The sequence below is a fragment of the Heloderma suspectum genome, chromosome 2 (genome assembly GCF_057233095.1).
Source record: "Heloderma suspectum isolate Gila_16-S chromosome 2, 16-S_ref, whole genome shotgun sequence".
NCBI lineage: Eukaryota > Metazoa > Chordata > Lepidosauria > Squamata > Helodermatidae > Heloderma > Heloderma suspectum.
In genome coordinates this window covers 314,798,194-314,815,286 of record NC_139459.1, presented here as the reverse complement: position 1 = coordinate 314,815,286, position 17,093 = coordinate 314,798,194, and the positions used below count along the sequence as shown (strand labels likewise).

Below are 17,093 nucleotides of genomic sequence, written 5' to 3'. Positions count from 1 at the left end.
CCATTTTATTGTACTCCATGAAGTGCCATGCACACTGGTGCTATATAAATTAATAATAATACTAAATTGCCACCCATTTACTGTTTTTGCTGTGGTCTCCTGTATTGGCTGATATTGGAAGGCTCAAAGCTATAGCATATTTTGATACCCTGTGCAAGACTTTAAATGTATGTGCATATTAATGTAATGCTTGTTTTAAACCACCTTGTGGTTCAGGACTTGAAATTACAGATGTCTGGTTGCATGGTTTTCAAAATGGAAGGTATGTTTAGTTACTGCTAAGTCTGTTTATGAATGCTGTCTATAAGATCAAGCAGTGTTCTCATAATGGGAACTATTATTTCTAATCACATTTTTATTGTACATTACCCCGGGGTGCTTGGTTGGCAGAAGGTGTGATTTCTACATTTAATAAAAAAATAAAGTGGAATTGCATACATACAAATATCTGTTCCTTATCAGCTACATCACATGTTCCATTGTAAATTATGAATACATGTAATATATGGTTCTGAAACAAAACCTTGCTTGTCATTCTTTTTAGGAGGGAAGCCTGCAATGAAGGTGAAGGGGACCCACCTCTCTATGTTAATGTAAATATGTTCAGTGGGCAGTTAATGAACACCTGGATTGATTCTCTTCAAGCCTTTTTTCCTGGACTTCAGGTATTTTAACATTGAGGGGGGGAAAGAGAGAGAACTGTAAAATATGCACACCGATTCCAGAGACACAATTCATATTCACTCTTAGAATCATCCTAATTTGGGGCAAAGAGCATATCTGTGCCTACTCCCAGAGCATTAAGTTGCTAGGCCAGTTGCTCAGCACTTCTTCAAATTGCTGTTGAGTTATGGTGTTAGGAGGAGGATAATCTCAAAAATGGAGAGGATGTGTTGGACCTAAAGTTCCTTGGCCATTGACCCCTCCAGTAAAATCCTTTATGTCCTTCTGTCACCACAAAAGATATGGAGTAATTCCACTTGAATGTTTGACTGAGTTGCATCAGTTATGTTAGCCTGACTCTTGTAAGTATAGGTTATGTTATATAACAGGGGTGCAGCCCTTTCCACAGATGGCCTCGCCCTTTTCCCCTGGCCACACCCCCTTGCTAAGTATTTTAGAAGCTAATGGTTTGTTTTATTGACGGTTGAATATACAACAGTGGCGTTATCAGTTATACTTTGTTGGCAGAAGCAACACTATAAAATAGATTTAAGAAAAGCTTACTTTTCAATGGGTAACTTATAACTGTTGTTAAAGACTAGTTTTACAATCAGAGAAGATAGTTTGACCAAGGTTAATTTGATTTGGTTTTATGTTAATATATCACAAATAAGGTATACTAAAAGTTTGTTAAGAAATAAAATTAGCAAAACATTGATAGGTAGACAGTTTAAAAAATATAGCAAGAAACTAATGGGTTACATAGCATTATTTTCATAAATATTTGGTAAAGATTTGCCATGTGTTTGTCAATATTGTCAGTATTTGATATTTATTTATTTATTTATTTATTTATTAAATTTATTAATCGCCCATCTGACTGGTCACCCAGCCACTCTGGGCGATGTACAACCCACCATAAACAATTTAAAACAATACAATTTTACCATAAATTTTTTTTTAAAAAAATACCCTAACCCACCCCAAATGCCTGCCTGAACAACCACGTTTTTAATGCACGACGGAAGCTCATTAAAGAGGGGGCATGACGGAGTTCCCTAGGGAGGGAGTTCCACAGAGTGGGGGCCACCACAGAGAAGGCCCTCTCCCTCGTCCCCACCAGTCTAGCTGTCCTGGCTGATGGGACAGAGAGAAGGCCATCCGAGGCTGATCTTGTTAAGCGGCCTGTCTGGTGTTGCTGGAGGCGCTCCTTAAGATAGGCTGGGCCGGAACCATATAGGGTTTTAAAGGTCAAAACCAACACCTTGAATTTGGCCCGGAAAACAACTGGTAACCAGTGCAACTCCTTCAGCACTGGAGTGATGTGATCTCGCCTGCGGCTGCCTTTAATCAGGCGAGCCGCCGCGTTCTGTACCAGCTGCAGTTTCCGAACCGTCTTCAAGGGTAACCCCACGTAGAGCGCATTACAGTAGTCTAAACGAGAGGAGACCAGGGCATGTACTACCGATGGGAGCAGATGGTCGGGAAGGTAGGGGCGCAGCTGCCGTATCAGATGGAGTTGATACAGCGCTGTCCGGCTCACAGCTGACACCTGAGCCTCCATGGACAGCTGGGAGTCCAAAATGACCCCCAGGCTGTGGACCTGGTCTTTCAAGGGTAGCTGTACCCCATTCAACACCAGGTCAACATCCCCCAGCCTCCACTTGTCTCCCACCAAAAGTACCTCGGTCTTGTCAGGGTTGAGCTTCAGCTTATTCCTCCCCATCCAGCCACTCACCGTCTCCAGACATTTGGACAGGGATTCTACGGCCAACCTTGGTGACGATTTGAATGAGAGGTAGAGCTGAGTGTCATCCGCATATTGATGACACTGCACCCTAAACCTCCTGATGATAGCCCCCAGTGGCTTCACATAGATGTTAAATAGCATTGGGGAGAGGATGGAACCCTGTGGCACCCCACAAGTAAGTGGCCACGGGTCCGAAACCTCCTCTCCCAGTGCTACCCTCTGGTACCTGCCGGAGAGGAAGGACTGGAACCACCGCAATACAGTGTTTCCAATGCCCAACCCCTCCAGGCGGTCCAGGAGGATACCGTGGTCAACGGTATCAAAAGCCGCTGAGAGGTCGAGGAGAACAAGGAAGGAGCATTCACCCCTATCCAGAGCCCTCCTCATATCATCCACCAAGGCGACCAAGGCCGTTTCTTTCCCATGCCCAGGCCTGAAGCCCGACTGAAATGGGTCTAGATAATCAGTTTCTTCCAAGTGTGCCTTCAACTGCACCGCCACCACCCGCTCAATCACCTTGCCCAAAAATGGCAGATTTGAGACTGGGCGAAAGTTGTTCAGAACTTGAGGATCCAAGGAGGGCTTCTTTAAGAGCGGTCTTATCACTGCCTCCTTGAGGGCTGATGGCATCACTCCCTCCTCAAGGGAGGCGTTCACCACCGCCTTGATCCCCTCACCCAGTCTTTCTCTGCAGCTCATAATGAGCCAAGATGGGCAAGGATCAAGTAAGCAGGTGGTTGGCCTTACAGATGAAAGCACCTTGTCCACTTCATCAGGAGGAAGAAGCTGGAACCGATCCCACAAAACCGGTTTGCCACAGGCCGCCTCTTGCTCACTAACTGTATCCACAGTGTGCAGAGTAACACACCTAATCTGATCAATTTTATCTGCAAAGTGCCTTGCCAAAGCCTCACAGGAGGCCTTAGAATGCTCCAGTGGTTCCGGAGCCACAGGACCGACCAGGCTCCAGACCACTTGGAACAGCCTCCTGGGGCAGCACTCTGCAGACGCGATGGAGGCAGCATAATATTCCTTTTTTGCTGCCTTCACCGCCACGTGATAGGCTGAAGATATAGCTCTAGCCCGTGTCTGATCGTCTTTGGAGCGAGACTTCCGCCACCGGCGCTCTAGCCATCTCACCTCCTGTTTCAGAGCTCGTAACCGCGGATTGAACCATGGTGCAGTCCGAGCCCTGTTCAGGGGGAGAGGGCGTTTCGGAGCCACCCGATCTAATGCCCCAGTGATTGCGGCATTCCAGCCACCCACCAGGGTCTCGACCGAGTGGCCGTTGGCATGCCCCAGGGAATCCCCAAGCGCATTCAGGAATCCATTTGGATCCATAAGACGCCTGGGGCGGACCATTTTAATGGGTCCTCCACCCCTGCGGAGGGGTTGTGGAACCGAGAAGTCCAACATCACCAAATAGTGATCTGACCATGACAAGGGGGTGGTGGATATACCCCCGACTTCCAGATCACTCCCCGCTTCTCCAGAAACAAACACAAGGTCTAGTGCATGACCGGCTACATGGGTGGGCCCAGTTAGAATATGGTGCAGCTCCCAGGAGGCCATGGTCTCCATGAAGTCCCGAGGTGCTCCTGTGGGGATGGCCTCCGAATGTACGTTGAAGTCCCCCAACACCAGTAAGTTAGGGGACTTTACACGCACATCAGAGACCACCTCAAGCACCTCGGCCAGGGAGTCAGTCGTGCAGCAGGGTGGACGGTACACGAGCAGAATCCCCAGACTGCCCTTCGGGCCCAACCTCCAGTACATGCACTCAACAACCTTGGTCTCCCGGAGAGGGGGTCTGGTGAAGACCAAGGACTCTCGGTAGATAACAGCCACTCCCCCTCCCCGATCCCCAGCCCTCGGCTGCTGTGCATACGAAAATCCAGCTGGACACATGGCTGCAAGGGTTGGAGCAGCAGCCTCGGCCAGCCAGGTCTCCGTAATACATGCCAGGTCTGCATCCTCATCCAGGATCATGTCATGGATGAGGGAGGTTTTCTGGGTAACAGACCTGGCATTGCAGAGCAGCAAACGAAGGCCAGAAGATGGGGTCACGCCTCCCCCAGCCATCTTTTGGCTCTGGACAGGCCCGGAGCAGGGGACAGATACTACACATCTCTCCCTTGTTCCCCTTAGCTGGCATGGCCTGCCCCTAGCGCTCCGCCAGCGCCTGCCGCCCAGCCTCGGTATGTTCTGGCCCCCAACACTCCCCCCACTGCTTCCATCAGGTGGACACATGCCCCCTCGCTCCCGCCTATCAGGCAGGCTACCCACCCCTAAAAACACAACAAAATCCCCCCCAACAAAATAAAACAAACAAACAAAACAATTAAAATCCCCTTAAAAATGCCAGGCAGGAGTCCACAGGGAAGGCCTTGGTGGCGGTGGTAGCGGCAACGGCGGCAGCAGGCCCAGCGGCTGCAAGCACGCCTCTTCCCTGGTGGTGGTGGTGGTGGTGGTGGTGGTGGTGGTGGTGGTGGTGGCTTCTCCTGCAGGCCCTGGCTCTCCCAGGCCACCTCAACCAGCCAGCTTATGTAGCCCCTCCAGGGAGGGGCAGGTGGAGCAGCACAGCTGGCTCGGTACCTGGGGGCCTGGTCCTGCAGGGACTGGCGGTCTGCCAGGCAGAAGTCCACAAGGAAGGCCTGGTGGTGGTGGCAGCGGCGGCAGCAGCAGGCCCAGCGGCGGCAGCAGCAGGCCCAGCGGCGGCAAGCACGCCTCTTCCCCGGTGGTGGTGGTGGTGGTGGCTTCTCCTGCAGGCCCTGGCTCTCTATACGTTCGAGATAAAGATTAAGTATATATTTCAATTTTATAATCATTAGATTCAATAGGAAAAAGCAATATAAGGAAGTATGTCTCACTTACTATATGATACGAGTATGGTTTTCATGAAGTGTATATGTTGTAAAGGACAACAGCTCTAAATATCGTGGTGGTGAATTAATTTTTAAAATTTTTAGGAAATTAACATATGTTAATGTTACTGTACAACAAAAATATGTATTTTATATATTTTAAACAGATCAATAGCTCCTGAGGAAGAGACATAGCCTCGAAACTCATCGAGCATTTTAGTGATCAGCCTAAAAAATAATTGTATATAGTCCATGAATATTTTAGAGATCTTCACAACAAATAAATATTACAGTCTATACTCAGTGGTGCTTTTGGATTTTTTCCTTTTTTGTGTTTTTTGCACATAGCACCTTTCTCTCAGTTTTTCACACCCCCTTTCCTGCAACCATCAACATTTGGTGATTTCCCAGATTTTGTGCAGCTGTTTCCCCTTTCGAAAGGATTGAAATGCTTCTCCTAAGGCTTAGTTATTGGCAGTAAGAGCTTTCAATTAAAATATGCTGGTATATTTGGAATTTTGACCCCACCCCCTTTTGCCTTCAGCACCGCCCAACACTGGAATGCGGTTCCTGAAAGCTTTTCCAAAATGGAAGTTGACTCTCAGCTGAAAGGGGTTCTGCACCCCTGCCATAGAATCTGCCCAATATATAGCTTTTTCAGGATCCATGTGTGTATTTTCATGTACATGGTGCCTCTGATCCAAAGGGCAACTACATTGCTTCTACATGTTGCAAGTCAGCCTAGCATTCTAGGCTGGGCTAACTCTTGCTATATAACATAACTTCAGTGTGCTGATTCCAAAAAAGTAATTTAGTGTTCACCTGGGCTACGGAGACTTCCTCTGTGGCTTTTAACAAATGATGTGGACTTCATTGTCCTAGACGAAGGAAATTGGTAATATTACTGTTTTACCGGTGAGCTATCCTTTTATGTATGCAGTTTTATAGTTGTTGCTTCTCTTCAGGTTTTAATAGGTGATGTAGAAGATGCCATTTGCCTACATGCATTTTATTATGCGATATGGAAACGATTTGGAGCTCTTCCGGAGAGGTACAACTGGCAGTTACAGGCACCTGATGTCCTTTTTTATCCACTAAGGCCAGAGTTAGTAGAATCTACGTACCTTCTTTATCAGGTATTTAACATTCCCCCACTTTGGTGGTGGGGGGGAGCATTGTCTTGAGGAATGTATCCCTTTACTTCATTAAGAAGCCTTTCAGCTTCTTGATAGATGTGGTCTAAAATAAGCAACTGCATATTTTTGGGTAGGCTCGGACAGTCCTCCTTAGCTAGTGGACTGTTGTAATTCCGGTAAGCATTCAAATATATGGCAAACCAGAGCATAGATACCATTTTCTAAAAACTTTAAATTGAATGGTGTTATGGTGAATCAGTCAAACTTTAATCAGTCAGTATGGCTTTATTTTGCAGAGATTTCAGTGTAAAACTGTACCTCAAAGTTCAGGCAGACTGGCCTTTACTTTAAGACCAGGACTCTGATCCAGAGGGCAATTACATTGCTTCTGTATGTCAGCCCAGCATTCCTTTGCTGAGCTAACTCTTGCTATGTAATGTAACTTTAGTGTGTTGTTTCCAAAATTGAATTTAGTGTTCACCTGAACATTGTACAGTACTGTTATTGGTCTAGGGAGAGCTGCTCTTACTATTTAAGGGGAGCATTGATTAAATTATGTTCTGAATTGTATTGCTTGGATATAACAACCAGGATCCAAAGATGTGCCAAATAGGGGTTGGGTCATGTTCTGACTGCCCAATCCCTCGCTGTTACATGACAAGCCACTTTTTAAACTCAAGGGACTTCCCAAAAAAGTTGTATATGGCAGGGTGGCCTACTGCCTGAACAAGGGGAACTGTGGCTTGTTCAAATTCTAGTTAGTGAGAACAAATTAGGATCAAACCATGGGTTCAGAGCACTAACACATGAATCATATGGTTCAGTAACTAGAGACTAAACTATTTAACAGTATGGAAAAGTACTGCTATGTAGTCACTTCCAAATTATGGAAGTTTGGGTTTGGGGGCTTTTTATATACATGGTATTGTGCAGTTTCTTCAAATATATTTCCTTCCTTTATCCAGGCCACAAAGAATCCTTTTTATCTTCATGTAGGAATGGATATTCTTCAGAGTTTGGAGAAATACACAAAAGCAAAGTTAGTTTTCAAGTTTTTAAATATTAACTTTGTTCTTAGCTATTGGAAAATAGAGACTAATTTCTAATGAAACCCTTTATTTCCAATTATCTGAAATAAGTCTTAATTTTGAATTGTGCTGCATATGGCATAGTTCAAACAAATATACCTACTTGTCTTGAATAAATTTTAAATGTTTCATCTAATAGGTATCTGAACAACTGAGGCTGGAATCTTATGCATACTTTCATGGGAACAAGCCCAGTTGACTCCAGTTGGATTTATTTCCAAGAAAATATGTGTAGGATTGCACTGTTTGATTGGATCCAAGCCATTGCATTTCTAACATTTACAAAGTATCATGCAACTATTTCCATACTCCCAAGGGATATTTGGACTTGTGTTTTTTAAACAGTATGCCCCTTGTCATGTGGCAAATCCCACATCTTACAAGATAGCTTTGGCTATTGGGTAGTAATGTAATGTAATAAATAAATAAAATAAAATAAACTTATTTGGCATATTGATATCCTGCCTACTAGCTGACGTTATTTAGGCAGCTTACAAAGTGCTTAAAATAAAACAGATGAGTTATAGGGAGGAACAAAGGTGTGTATATAAGCCTTCCTGTTGCCATATATTCCAATTGCTACTCCGTGGTTGAATCTCTGGACCACAGCAGGTCTCAGAGGAAATAACACTGTCTCTTACAGGATGGGTCTTACTCACCAGACTGTTGCTACTGATGTCTTTAGTAACTGACGGAAGTTTCAGAAGGAGCCTTATATGTCATGGGTAGAAAGGAAGACAGTTCACAGCAAAAGAAGCTCTTAAGCACACATAAAGTAGCCCTTGAGCGCCCATTCTCTCATGTTTCATAAAGAGAGAATGTCTTGAACTCTTAATCTCTCCCCCCCCCCCCCATTTCATTTGTATGTATAATACAAGGGGCACCAGGGAGTAAGTCTCTAGAGCTGTAGTCTACATATTGGTGTTGCCTGCAGGTATTTATTTGAAGTCTTTATAGTTGGTGTATTTTCCAGTGGTCTGAAAGCTTTCCTGCTCTTTAAGTGATACACTGATTCACACCCCCCCCCCCTGCCCGTTTGACTGAGCACATGTGAAATATTCATGTTTGTTCAACTCAGCTTCAGAAGGCCTGCCACTGTGCCATACCACCACCACCCCAGGCTACCTGTCAGCCTCCGTTTCAGAGAGGAACAAAGTAAGGTGTGTCAACTTTGGCAGCTATTAGAACAAAGATGTCACAAAAGGCACTGTGTTTCTGTGAGATACTAGAACTTTTAGTTGCTCTTGGGTCTTCTCTATTACAGTTGCACATTCAGGGGTAACTGGAGAAAAGCTATAATACCTAAACTAATAATAGCAAACATAGTTTTGTGAGATCTCTGAAACATGTCTAGCATAATTTCTTAGGTCATTGTGGCTTTTCTAGTGGTGGTTGAGGCTAGAAAAGGAATGAAAAATGTGTTCAAATTTGCCTTTCAGATGTGGTTATGCTACTCTGCATCATGTCATAGACAAGTCCAAAGAAGATCGAATGGAAAGCTTTTTTCTTAGTGAAACATGTAAATACTTGTATTTGGTATGTATCCTCAGTGGTCAGTTTTGCAGATTTCTTTTTTAAAGCTTTGTTCCTTAGAATGAACTAGCAACCTAGGCCTATCTGGAATGATTCATGGTGTAAATTATTGATGCTTTGTAATAATAAAATGCTTATTATTGACATGTCTGTAAGCCAGTATATTTTTTTGTTTTGGAAATCTCTGTATGGCACTATGTTGCAATGTAATCTGCCATTTGATCTGTGTCAGCTGGACAAATATGTTGATGCAGCGTATGCCAAACTTGGAACATCAAGGATATATATATATATACACACACACAGACAATCTTTTCTGTTTCAGCTATTTGATGAAGAAAACCCAGTGCACAAATCGGGCAATAGATACATGTTTACTACAGAGGGTCACATAGTGTCACTGGACAAACGTCTTCGTGTTTCACTATGGCAAGATACCCTCTCTGAAGAACAGAAAAAACCCGAAAAGCAGAAGCCTAATGAACTAAAAGCAATCAACTCCACTTCAAATGTAAGCATAAACAAATGCCTAATATGGTTTGTGTACAGTAGTTGTGTATGGTAATGAGAAACGGCAGACAATTTTGCTAAGTAATCTTCAATAAAGTATTCTGTAATGTCTTAATAGACCGTGATGGCTTAAAACAGAAGAGGATTTCTATTTTGTAGCAAGTGTATCTTTAGGTCCTCTTCAAATATTGTATGGTGGAAGTGAAATTATTATACTGTTTACCTAATGCAATATAGATAATAGTCTGAGAGTTCAAACATTTAACAGCCTCTGTCAAAGTTTCTGCTATGCTATATAGTAATTTTATGCTTAGCTATTTCCAGGGGCCAGGGAGATATTTGGAAGACAATTTCAAAATCTTAGGTGCCAGCCTGCTGGGAACTGAAAACATATTTCACTAGGAGCAAACATGAGTGCTTAGACAACCTGGTGCCAAGTCTTCTCCTAGGCCTCATTGTTTCATATACATAACAGAAATGTTGATTGCCTATCCAGTTGAGGATCAAGATGTGGAAGCAGATTAAAAGCAAGATCTGAGGAGAAAATTGAGTCTTCAATAATATTGTAATGTTTCAGACATAAGCTTGATAGAGCTAGTGCTTTGAAGCATAGCATTGGGAGTATTCTGCGTCATCCTAAAGGTAGTATATCCTACTTTAAAGCATTCCTAACAAATTCCTGTCCAAGTGAGGAACATTTTGTGGGGCAGCACCTGACCATTGCTAAACTGTGGTTTAGGTTTTCCCTAATGTATAGCCCAACTTCGTGACCTTTCAGCTTATTGCTTTTCTCCGTAGTGGCAGAAAGGACAACGTCTCCTTGTGTTTTGGCATCCAAATGTTTGGAAAGTTGAGTCTGTTCCATCCTGTAGATCCTTCAGCCTTTCCTCAAATTTTATTTGCCTTCCTGACATTATTTCATATAGATTTTCCCATAACTTGTTTTATCTTGAATATTATAACCTCAAAGTGTGTGACCAGAACTGAATGTATTATTCTAAGTGAGGTCTTACTCCCAGTGTCTCTGAAACTATGTAGATACTAAGGGTTTGCTCAGTTACTGCTTTCTTATGAGATACCATTGTGCTTGAGTAATCCCATACATAAAGGTACACACACACGGTTTCCTCTGTATCTGTTTTGGAGAAAAGGCCCAGAATGGCAAGCTGTTGGAAGTTACGTTGTCTTTCCGAGATCTGTCCTATTGTTGACAAGTGCTACTTGTCATAGTGAATCTGTGTCTTTGAAAAACATTGTAAGAATCAACCCTGACTCTTGAGCTATTTGAAATTTCAACTTAAAAACACACGTCTCCTTCTGTTTGCAGTGCAACCGAGTGCCAGATGAGAGGAGATACCTGCTGCCTTTGAAGAGTATTTATATGAGACAGATTGATCAGATGGTGGGCTTGATCTGAACAACTTTTCGTGTGGTGTAACTAAAAAAATGCAAGGCAACATCTTGTTCTGAAGATGATGTTCCCTCTGAGCTGCATAGCTTACAGCAGGTGCAAGCGTAGCCACTCACTGTAATGAAGGATTTAGTTCCGTGTTGAAAAGAGGATACCATGCTAGAGGGCAGTTGTTGTAACTGATATATAGTAAAAAGTGGCATGTTCAGCATAAAGTGAGCTAAGTTCTCATGTGTGAAACTTCAAAGCTCATATTGCTGATAAAGGCTTGATAGTCTAAGATTGCTTTAAAAAGGATAAAAAGAGCAAGTGGATTGTGCCAGAAATGCTGCTTTGCCACCACCTCTTGTTTGTATTTTAAATGAGAATGTTTGGAGTGAACCTACAATTTTAAATTTATTTCCAAAAATAAAAATAAGGGGTGGGGTGGGGTGGGGGAAAGAAAAGGGAATGTGCAATTTTTTTCATCAACCTTGTTTGTTTCACTAGCAATAAACAGTACTAATTATTGCTCAGGTAGGAAAATATCCCTAGGTTTACACAATGTCTTGCAGAACATTTCATAATTGAAATGCGACTTGTAATACCAACCATGGTATTGCATCACTGTGTTCAGGACTAACATCTAGGCTGATGTTGAAAACAGTGTTCTTAATTTGAATTGCACATTCAAGGGTGTATGGAGTTTACTAGTTTCTGAAACCAGTAATTTTAAGAGGTGCCTTGTACTAGGTGTCAGTGCACAAAACCACTCATCTCACTCACCTGATGACCTTGCATTGCTGTTTTTAAGAGATTCACAACGTTCTTCTGTGTATATCTTCTGTTTTGTGCCTCTCTTGGAGATCTACCTGAACTAATACAGAATCCAAGTATTTACATTCCTTGTAGTTCTAATATGCAAGCTTTGGGACCTAGTGCCTTCTTACTTTGTCACTCAGTAGAGCCAAGAGTTTTAGCTCTTTCTTTTTTAAAAGACGTAGACTTTTTTAAATAACCTAGAACAACTTTGTGCTGAAACATTATGAATAAATAACATCTCAAGTAGTATTTGAGGGTTATACACTCTTTCACACGTAATGTAAATTGAGTATTTTACAGGTGATTGCAGCCCCTTCTCTGGACAAGTATTTTTTTATAGCAGAGGAGGTGGAGCAAAGCTGATTCACAGAAGATGTTCCGGCCTTTGATTGCCATTTCAGTTATTGTGAGAAAAATGTCATTTGTCTGAAGGTGAATGTTTTGGTACATCATTTTGAAGCACCTTCGGGGAAAAGAACAAAAGGCTGCAGTCCTATCGACTGCACCCTTGAGGCCTCATAAGCCTCATACCTGGAGGCTTACAAGTATCCAGTGCAGAGCAGGAGGTGCAGCAGAGGTGATCCTTGCCTCCTCCGTGCTTCCCACTCTGCATTCAGCTAGATGGGCTTTTTCACCGGTCTAGCCGGAGGGTCTCAGAGGGGGAGGGAAGGAGGCTGGAGAGGACTCAGGATACTGCAAAAGCCAGTCTCTCCAGTTCCCTCCCCCCTCACTGGAACGCCCCCTTTACCTTCTCTCCAAGGATGCTTTTGTGACCTCGGAGAGGCAGCCAGCATTCTTTCCACGCTGGCTGCGAGAGGGAGGGGGCAGGGAGATTCTTGGGTCTGAGGTCGGAGGGTTTCTGTCCTTGCATCCAGGAATCTGAAGTATCCTCTAACCTCCCAGACACTGTCTAGGGACCATAAGATTACTCCCCAAATGGCTGTAAGCAAAGGCTTTGTTTGTTTCTGATGAATAAAGCTTCTCTTCTCCTCCTCTCCACCTAACCTCTGTTTTTTTCCAGAAGCTGGAAGCCTAGAAAGTAGTATCTACATCCCTTTATTACAGAACACAGTTTAAACACTCTTGAGGATGATTTTTCAGTAGATTGAAACATGATTATTACTACTTTTTGTCAAAGAACCTCCCCCCGCCAATTAAATGCATAACCATTTTCCTTTTTGAGAAGAATAAAACAACTGAGATCACATCTTATACTGCAGTGTGTAAATACCCATTTTATTACATATCCAATCTGATTTTTCAGAAAATATGTATTGCTTTCCTAAATGTATTTCAAGGTAACATGTAATATTTATCAGAAATAATTAGGGCTTGCTTAATCTCTTGGGCAAACAAGTGAATCTCAGGGATCTCAAAGTAGGCTTCTGTTTGCCTAGCAGATTGTGTTTTACCCTACTGTTTTCCTTCCTATTTCCATGATGTTGCTATTTCTAAGAAAGTTAGATCAGAATCCCAAGAATACAAGATGCTATAAAAACTGTCATACCTGTAAAGATGAGGCCAAGTCTTAATTGCCTTTGTTGTTTTCCCTCTCCCAAAATTATACCTAGGATGTTTGATCAATTACTGATTTAGAAGCCAAGCAAAATTTCTGGAGTGGTGTGTCCTGAAGTTATTAGGACAGTGCAGGTGATAAAAATGAATGTGCTAACGATGAACAGTTCAGGATAGGCAAGTCTGCTTATTCTAGAAAGGTGAACACAATGTTAAAAGAAGTGCATTATTTTCACAAGGAAAGATTTAAAGTAAAAGAGCGGAACACCTCAGAATGATGTCCCAAGGTTTTTTCCAGTGGAAAAACTTAGGCTGGGATCTATAGAGCTTTACTAGCCCAGTGAATTTCTTGGTTTCACAGATGGATCCTATCCCTGGTCATGATCACTAACTACTTTTGAAACAGGAGAATTTTGAGTGCAATTTGGCATTTGGAAAAAAACCCTTATGCTTCCTTGGGATTGCAGAATTCATTTTATAGTTCTTTGGATCCTAGCCATAATAAGCTCCCAATGTGAAGAAAAGTGCAAACCAAAACAATTCAGTTCACCACCGCTGTAATCATGTTGTGAAATGAAGCATGCTATTGCATGGGGCGTGTACATGATTAATGGCTTCTGTTGGGTGTGTATCTTCCCTAGCAGATCCACATTAGTGCTTATGACTACATTTCCTCTTCAGTGCAGATTGCATGTCTTGCTACTCCAATTAGGAAAATTTGTGCCTGCTAAAATGTTGAGTGTCCAAATGGTGACTTACGGTTTAGCATGTTTTGCCAAGAAATATATTTATTTGAATCCCCCCCCCCCCAGATGTATATAGCTTTCATTTAATCAGGCTACTAAAGTTCCAAATTCTGAGTTTCATGGGCACTTCCAGAACAAGTGTACTTCCAATGGAAGTAGTATAGTCCTTTCCATGTGATTTAGCTACCATTTTAATTCTGTTTTGGTACAGATGAAAATGCAAATGGAGGAAGCTGTATCTTTCCTTAGAGGCTGCTGTCTGAGGTCATCTGTAGGTGCTAATATGTGGTGTGATTATTGCAAATGGACATTTGACATATTGGCATAGATTGCACTAAAGCTGTCTATGGAGTTACGAGGATCAAACTTTCAAGTTGAAAGAACTGAAATTTCCAGTTTCTCTTAAATTTGATTTGAAATTTTAGTAATGCTATTCTGTAAAATATCTCTTTAGTTTATGAAAAGTGACTAATTTGTTCTATTGCAAAATTAGTGTTAAGGCCAAGTCTAAAACATTGCTTGGATAATTTGCCAATTCATATAACCTGATTGAATTTCTCACCATAATGTGCAATATGTGTTTTCCTAGCCTAACTGGCATTGTTACAGAACGTATTTAATAGGGTGATGGACTTAAGGTTTATAAAGAATCAGATGTTCTGAGAAATGTAAAGATTTAAAAATGAATAGATTTTACGTATAATTTGTATTAAAGCACAATTTCTTAACTCTTTGGTGTCTGTCTTTGAACGTTTTCAGAAAATGAGACGTGTGTAGATTACCTTGTGGGGAAAGTGGTTTTGTTTTCCAGATAGTGAGGAAGCTTGACTTCAGTTTTACCTTCTGGAGGCTTTAAATATTGGAGGCCCTCATGAGGACCACTCTCATGACAGAACTACTTCTGTAAACTGCCCAGAGAGCTTTATGAGGTGGTTGTTGTTGTTCAGTCATTAAGTCGTGTCCAACTCTTCGTGACCCCATGGACCATAGCACGCCAGGCTTTCCTGTCCTCCGCTCTGTCCCGGAGTGTATGAGGCGGTATAGAAATGCAATTAAAAAACAACAACATGAATCTGTCCACCTTTGCCTCAGGGAGATCTCTGCCATCACTTCTAAAGTCTTTGTTTTATACCAGGTGACTCTGAAGATCTAAACACAAGTCCAGTGGGTATTTGGACACAAAGTATTATCTTTGTACTGGATTGTAGCCACAATAGGTAGAGCTTACTTGGGCCTATGGACAAACCTGCATTGTCCTTTTGATCTGCTGAGACCCTGTTAGCAATTCATCACCTTTGAGCCTAAAGCTCTCTCCGTCCCCCACCCCCAATCTAGCTGTGGATGCAGTTTCTTGAAGCCCAAGTTCAAACATGTTTTTTCAGTCAATCACTCAATTAGTGTAAAGAAGCAATACATAAAAATGAATAAAATGTGCAATCTTGCCTGTTTTGCAGTGCTGGTAACTGAGTCTAGTGCATGTTATACATGATACAGATTTGTGGAAGTTATATTTTTATGTGAAAAAGAGGGAGCCCTTGTCTTTCACCTAGAGCAAGCAAGTCTGTGTGGCAATAGACCCTCTTAAACTCCAGGCTCTGATGTTGTAGCGGGATTTTCTGGTCTATTCTGTTCAGAATACAGATCTCACCTGTTTGAACTTACAAGAATTTTATTGTTAAGAGCATTGCAAAACACGCAAAATGGCAGCGCTCATCTGAAGGAAAGATATGCCAGCTAGTTCCTTCATATGCAGTGTCAAATTGTCTGCTACTTGAGTTTCCATAAGATTGGGGGATGGAGGAAGAAAAACTGATCTGAAATGGTAAGTGTACTGAGAAGAGACCAAAGTATAAGGGTTCTAAAGATTCATCCTACAACTAGTCAAGGCCTATCTCAGTCTCCCATGAATGGAATATAACGGACCAAGTTGTAATTTTTCTACTTCTAAATTAAAAGAAAAGATGGAGTATTGTAAGGCATTTTTCCACAAGCAGGTACCCTCCAGATATTTTGGACTCCAGCTCCCATCAGCCCTAGCCAGCATGGATAATGGTCAGGAATACTGGGAGTTCCCCTTCATGGATCACTGCCTTGTTGTGGCGAAGGGGCTTGCGTAACTCAGTGAAGCCATAAGCTATGCCGTGCAGGGCCACCCAAGATGGACAGGTCATGGCAGAGAGTTCTGACAAAATGTGGTCCACTGGAGAAGGAAATGGCAACCCACTCCAGGATTCTTGCCAAGAAAACCCCATGGAACGTATCACAAGGCTAAAAGAGATGACGCCGGAAGATGAGCCCCTCAGGTCGGAAGGTGTCCAATATGCTACTGGGGAAGAGCAGAGGGTATTTCCAAGTAGTGCCAGAAAGAGTGAAGCGGCTGGGCCAAAGCCGAAAGGACACTCAGCTGTGGATGTGTCTGGTGGTGAAAAGAAAATCCGATGCTGTAAAGAACAATATTAGGAACCTGGAATGTCAGATCAATGAATCAAGGTAAGCTGGAGGTGGTCAAACATGAGATGGCAAGATTGAACATCGACATCTTGGGAATCAGCGAACTAAAATGGACAGGCATGGGCGAATTTAATTCAGGTGACCATCATATCTTCTATTGTGGGCAAGAATCCCTTAGAAGAAATGGAGTAGCACTCATAGTCAACAAAAGGGTGGGAAAAGCAGTACTGGGGTACAATCTTAAAAATGATAGAATGATCTCAGTACGAATCCAAGGCAAACCATTCAACATCACAGTAATTCAAGTCTATGCCCCAACCACTGAGGCCGAAGAAGCTGAGGTTGATCGGTTCTATGAAGACCTACAACACCTTCTAGAACTAACACCAAAAAAAGATGTCCTCTTCATCATAGGGGATTGGAATGCTAAAGGAGGAAGTCAAGAAATCACCAGGATAACAGGCAGGCATGGCCTTGGTGTACAAAATGAAGCAGGACAAAAGCTAATAGAGTTTTGCCAAGAGAACATGCTGATCATAGCAAACACTCTTTTCCAACAGCACAAGAGGCGACTCTACACATGGACGTCACCAGATGGTCAATATCGAAATCAGATTGATTATGT

General features: G+C 42.6%; 1 protein-coding gene across 1 annotated transcript in view; it reads left to right on the top strand.

The window, feature by feature from the left end:
* EDEM1 (ER degradation enhancing alpha-mannosidase like protein 1) overlaps positions 1-14,070 on the top strand; it is a 33,057-nt gene extending 18,987 nt beyond the window's left edge. The window contains exons 7-12 of the mRNA XM_084840301.1: positions 545-665; positions 6,243-6,413; positions 7,379-7,452; positions 8,941-9,037; positions 9,360-9,545; positions 10,872-14,070. Coding sequence (XP_084696427.1) covers positions 545-665; positions 6,243-6,413; positions 7,379-7,452; positions 8,941-9,037; positions 9,360-9,545; positions 10,872-10,961 — 739 coding nt within the window. The 3' untranslated portion in view covers positions 10,962-14,070. The remainder of the gene's footprint in view (positions 1-544; positions 666-6,242; positions 6,414-7,378; positions 7,453-8,940; positions 9,038-9,359; positions 9,546-10,871) is intronic.
* Positions 14,071-17,093: the final 3,023 nt, after the last annotated feature.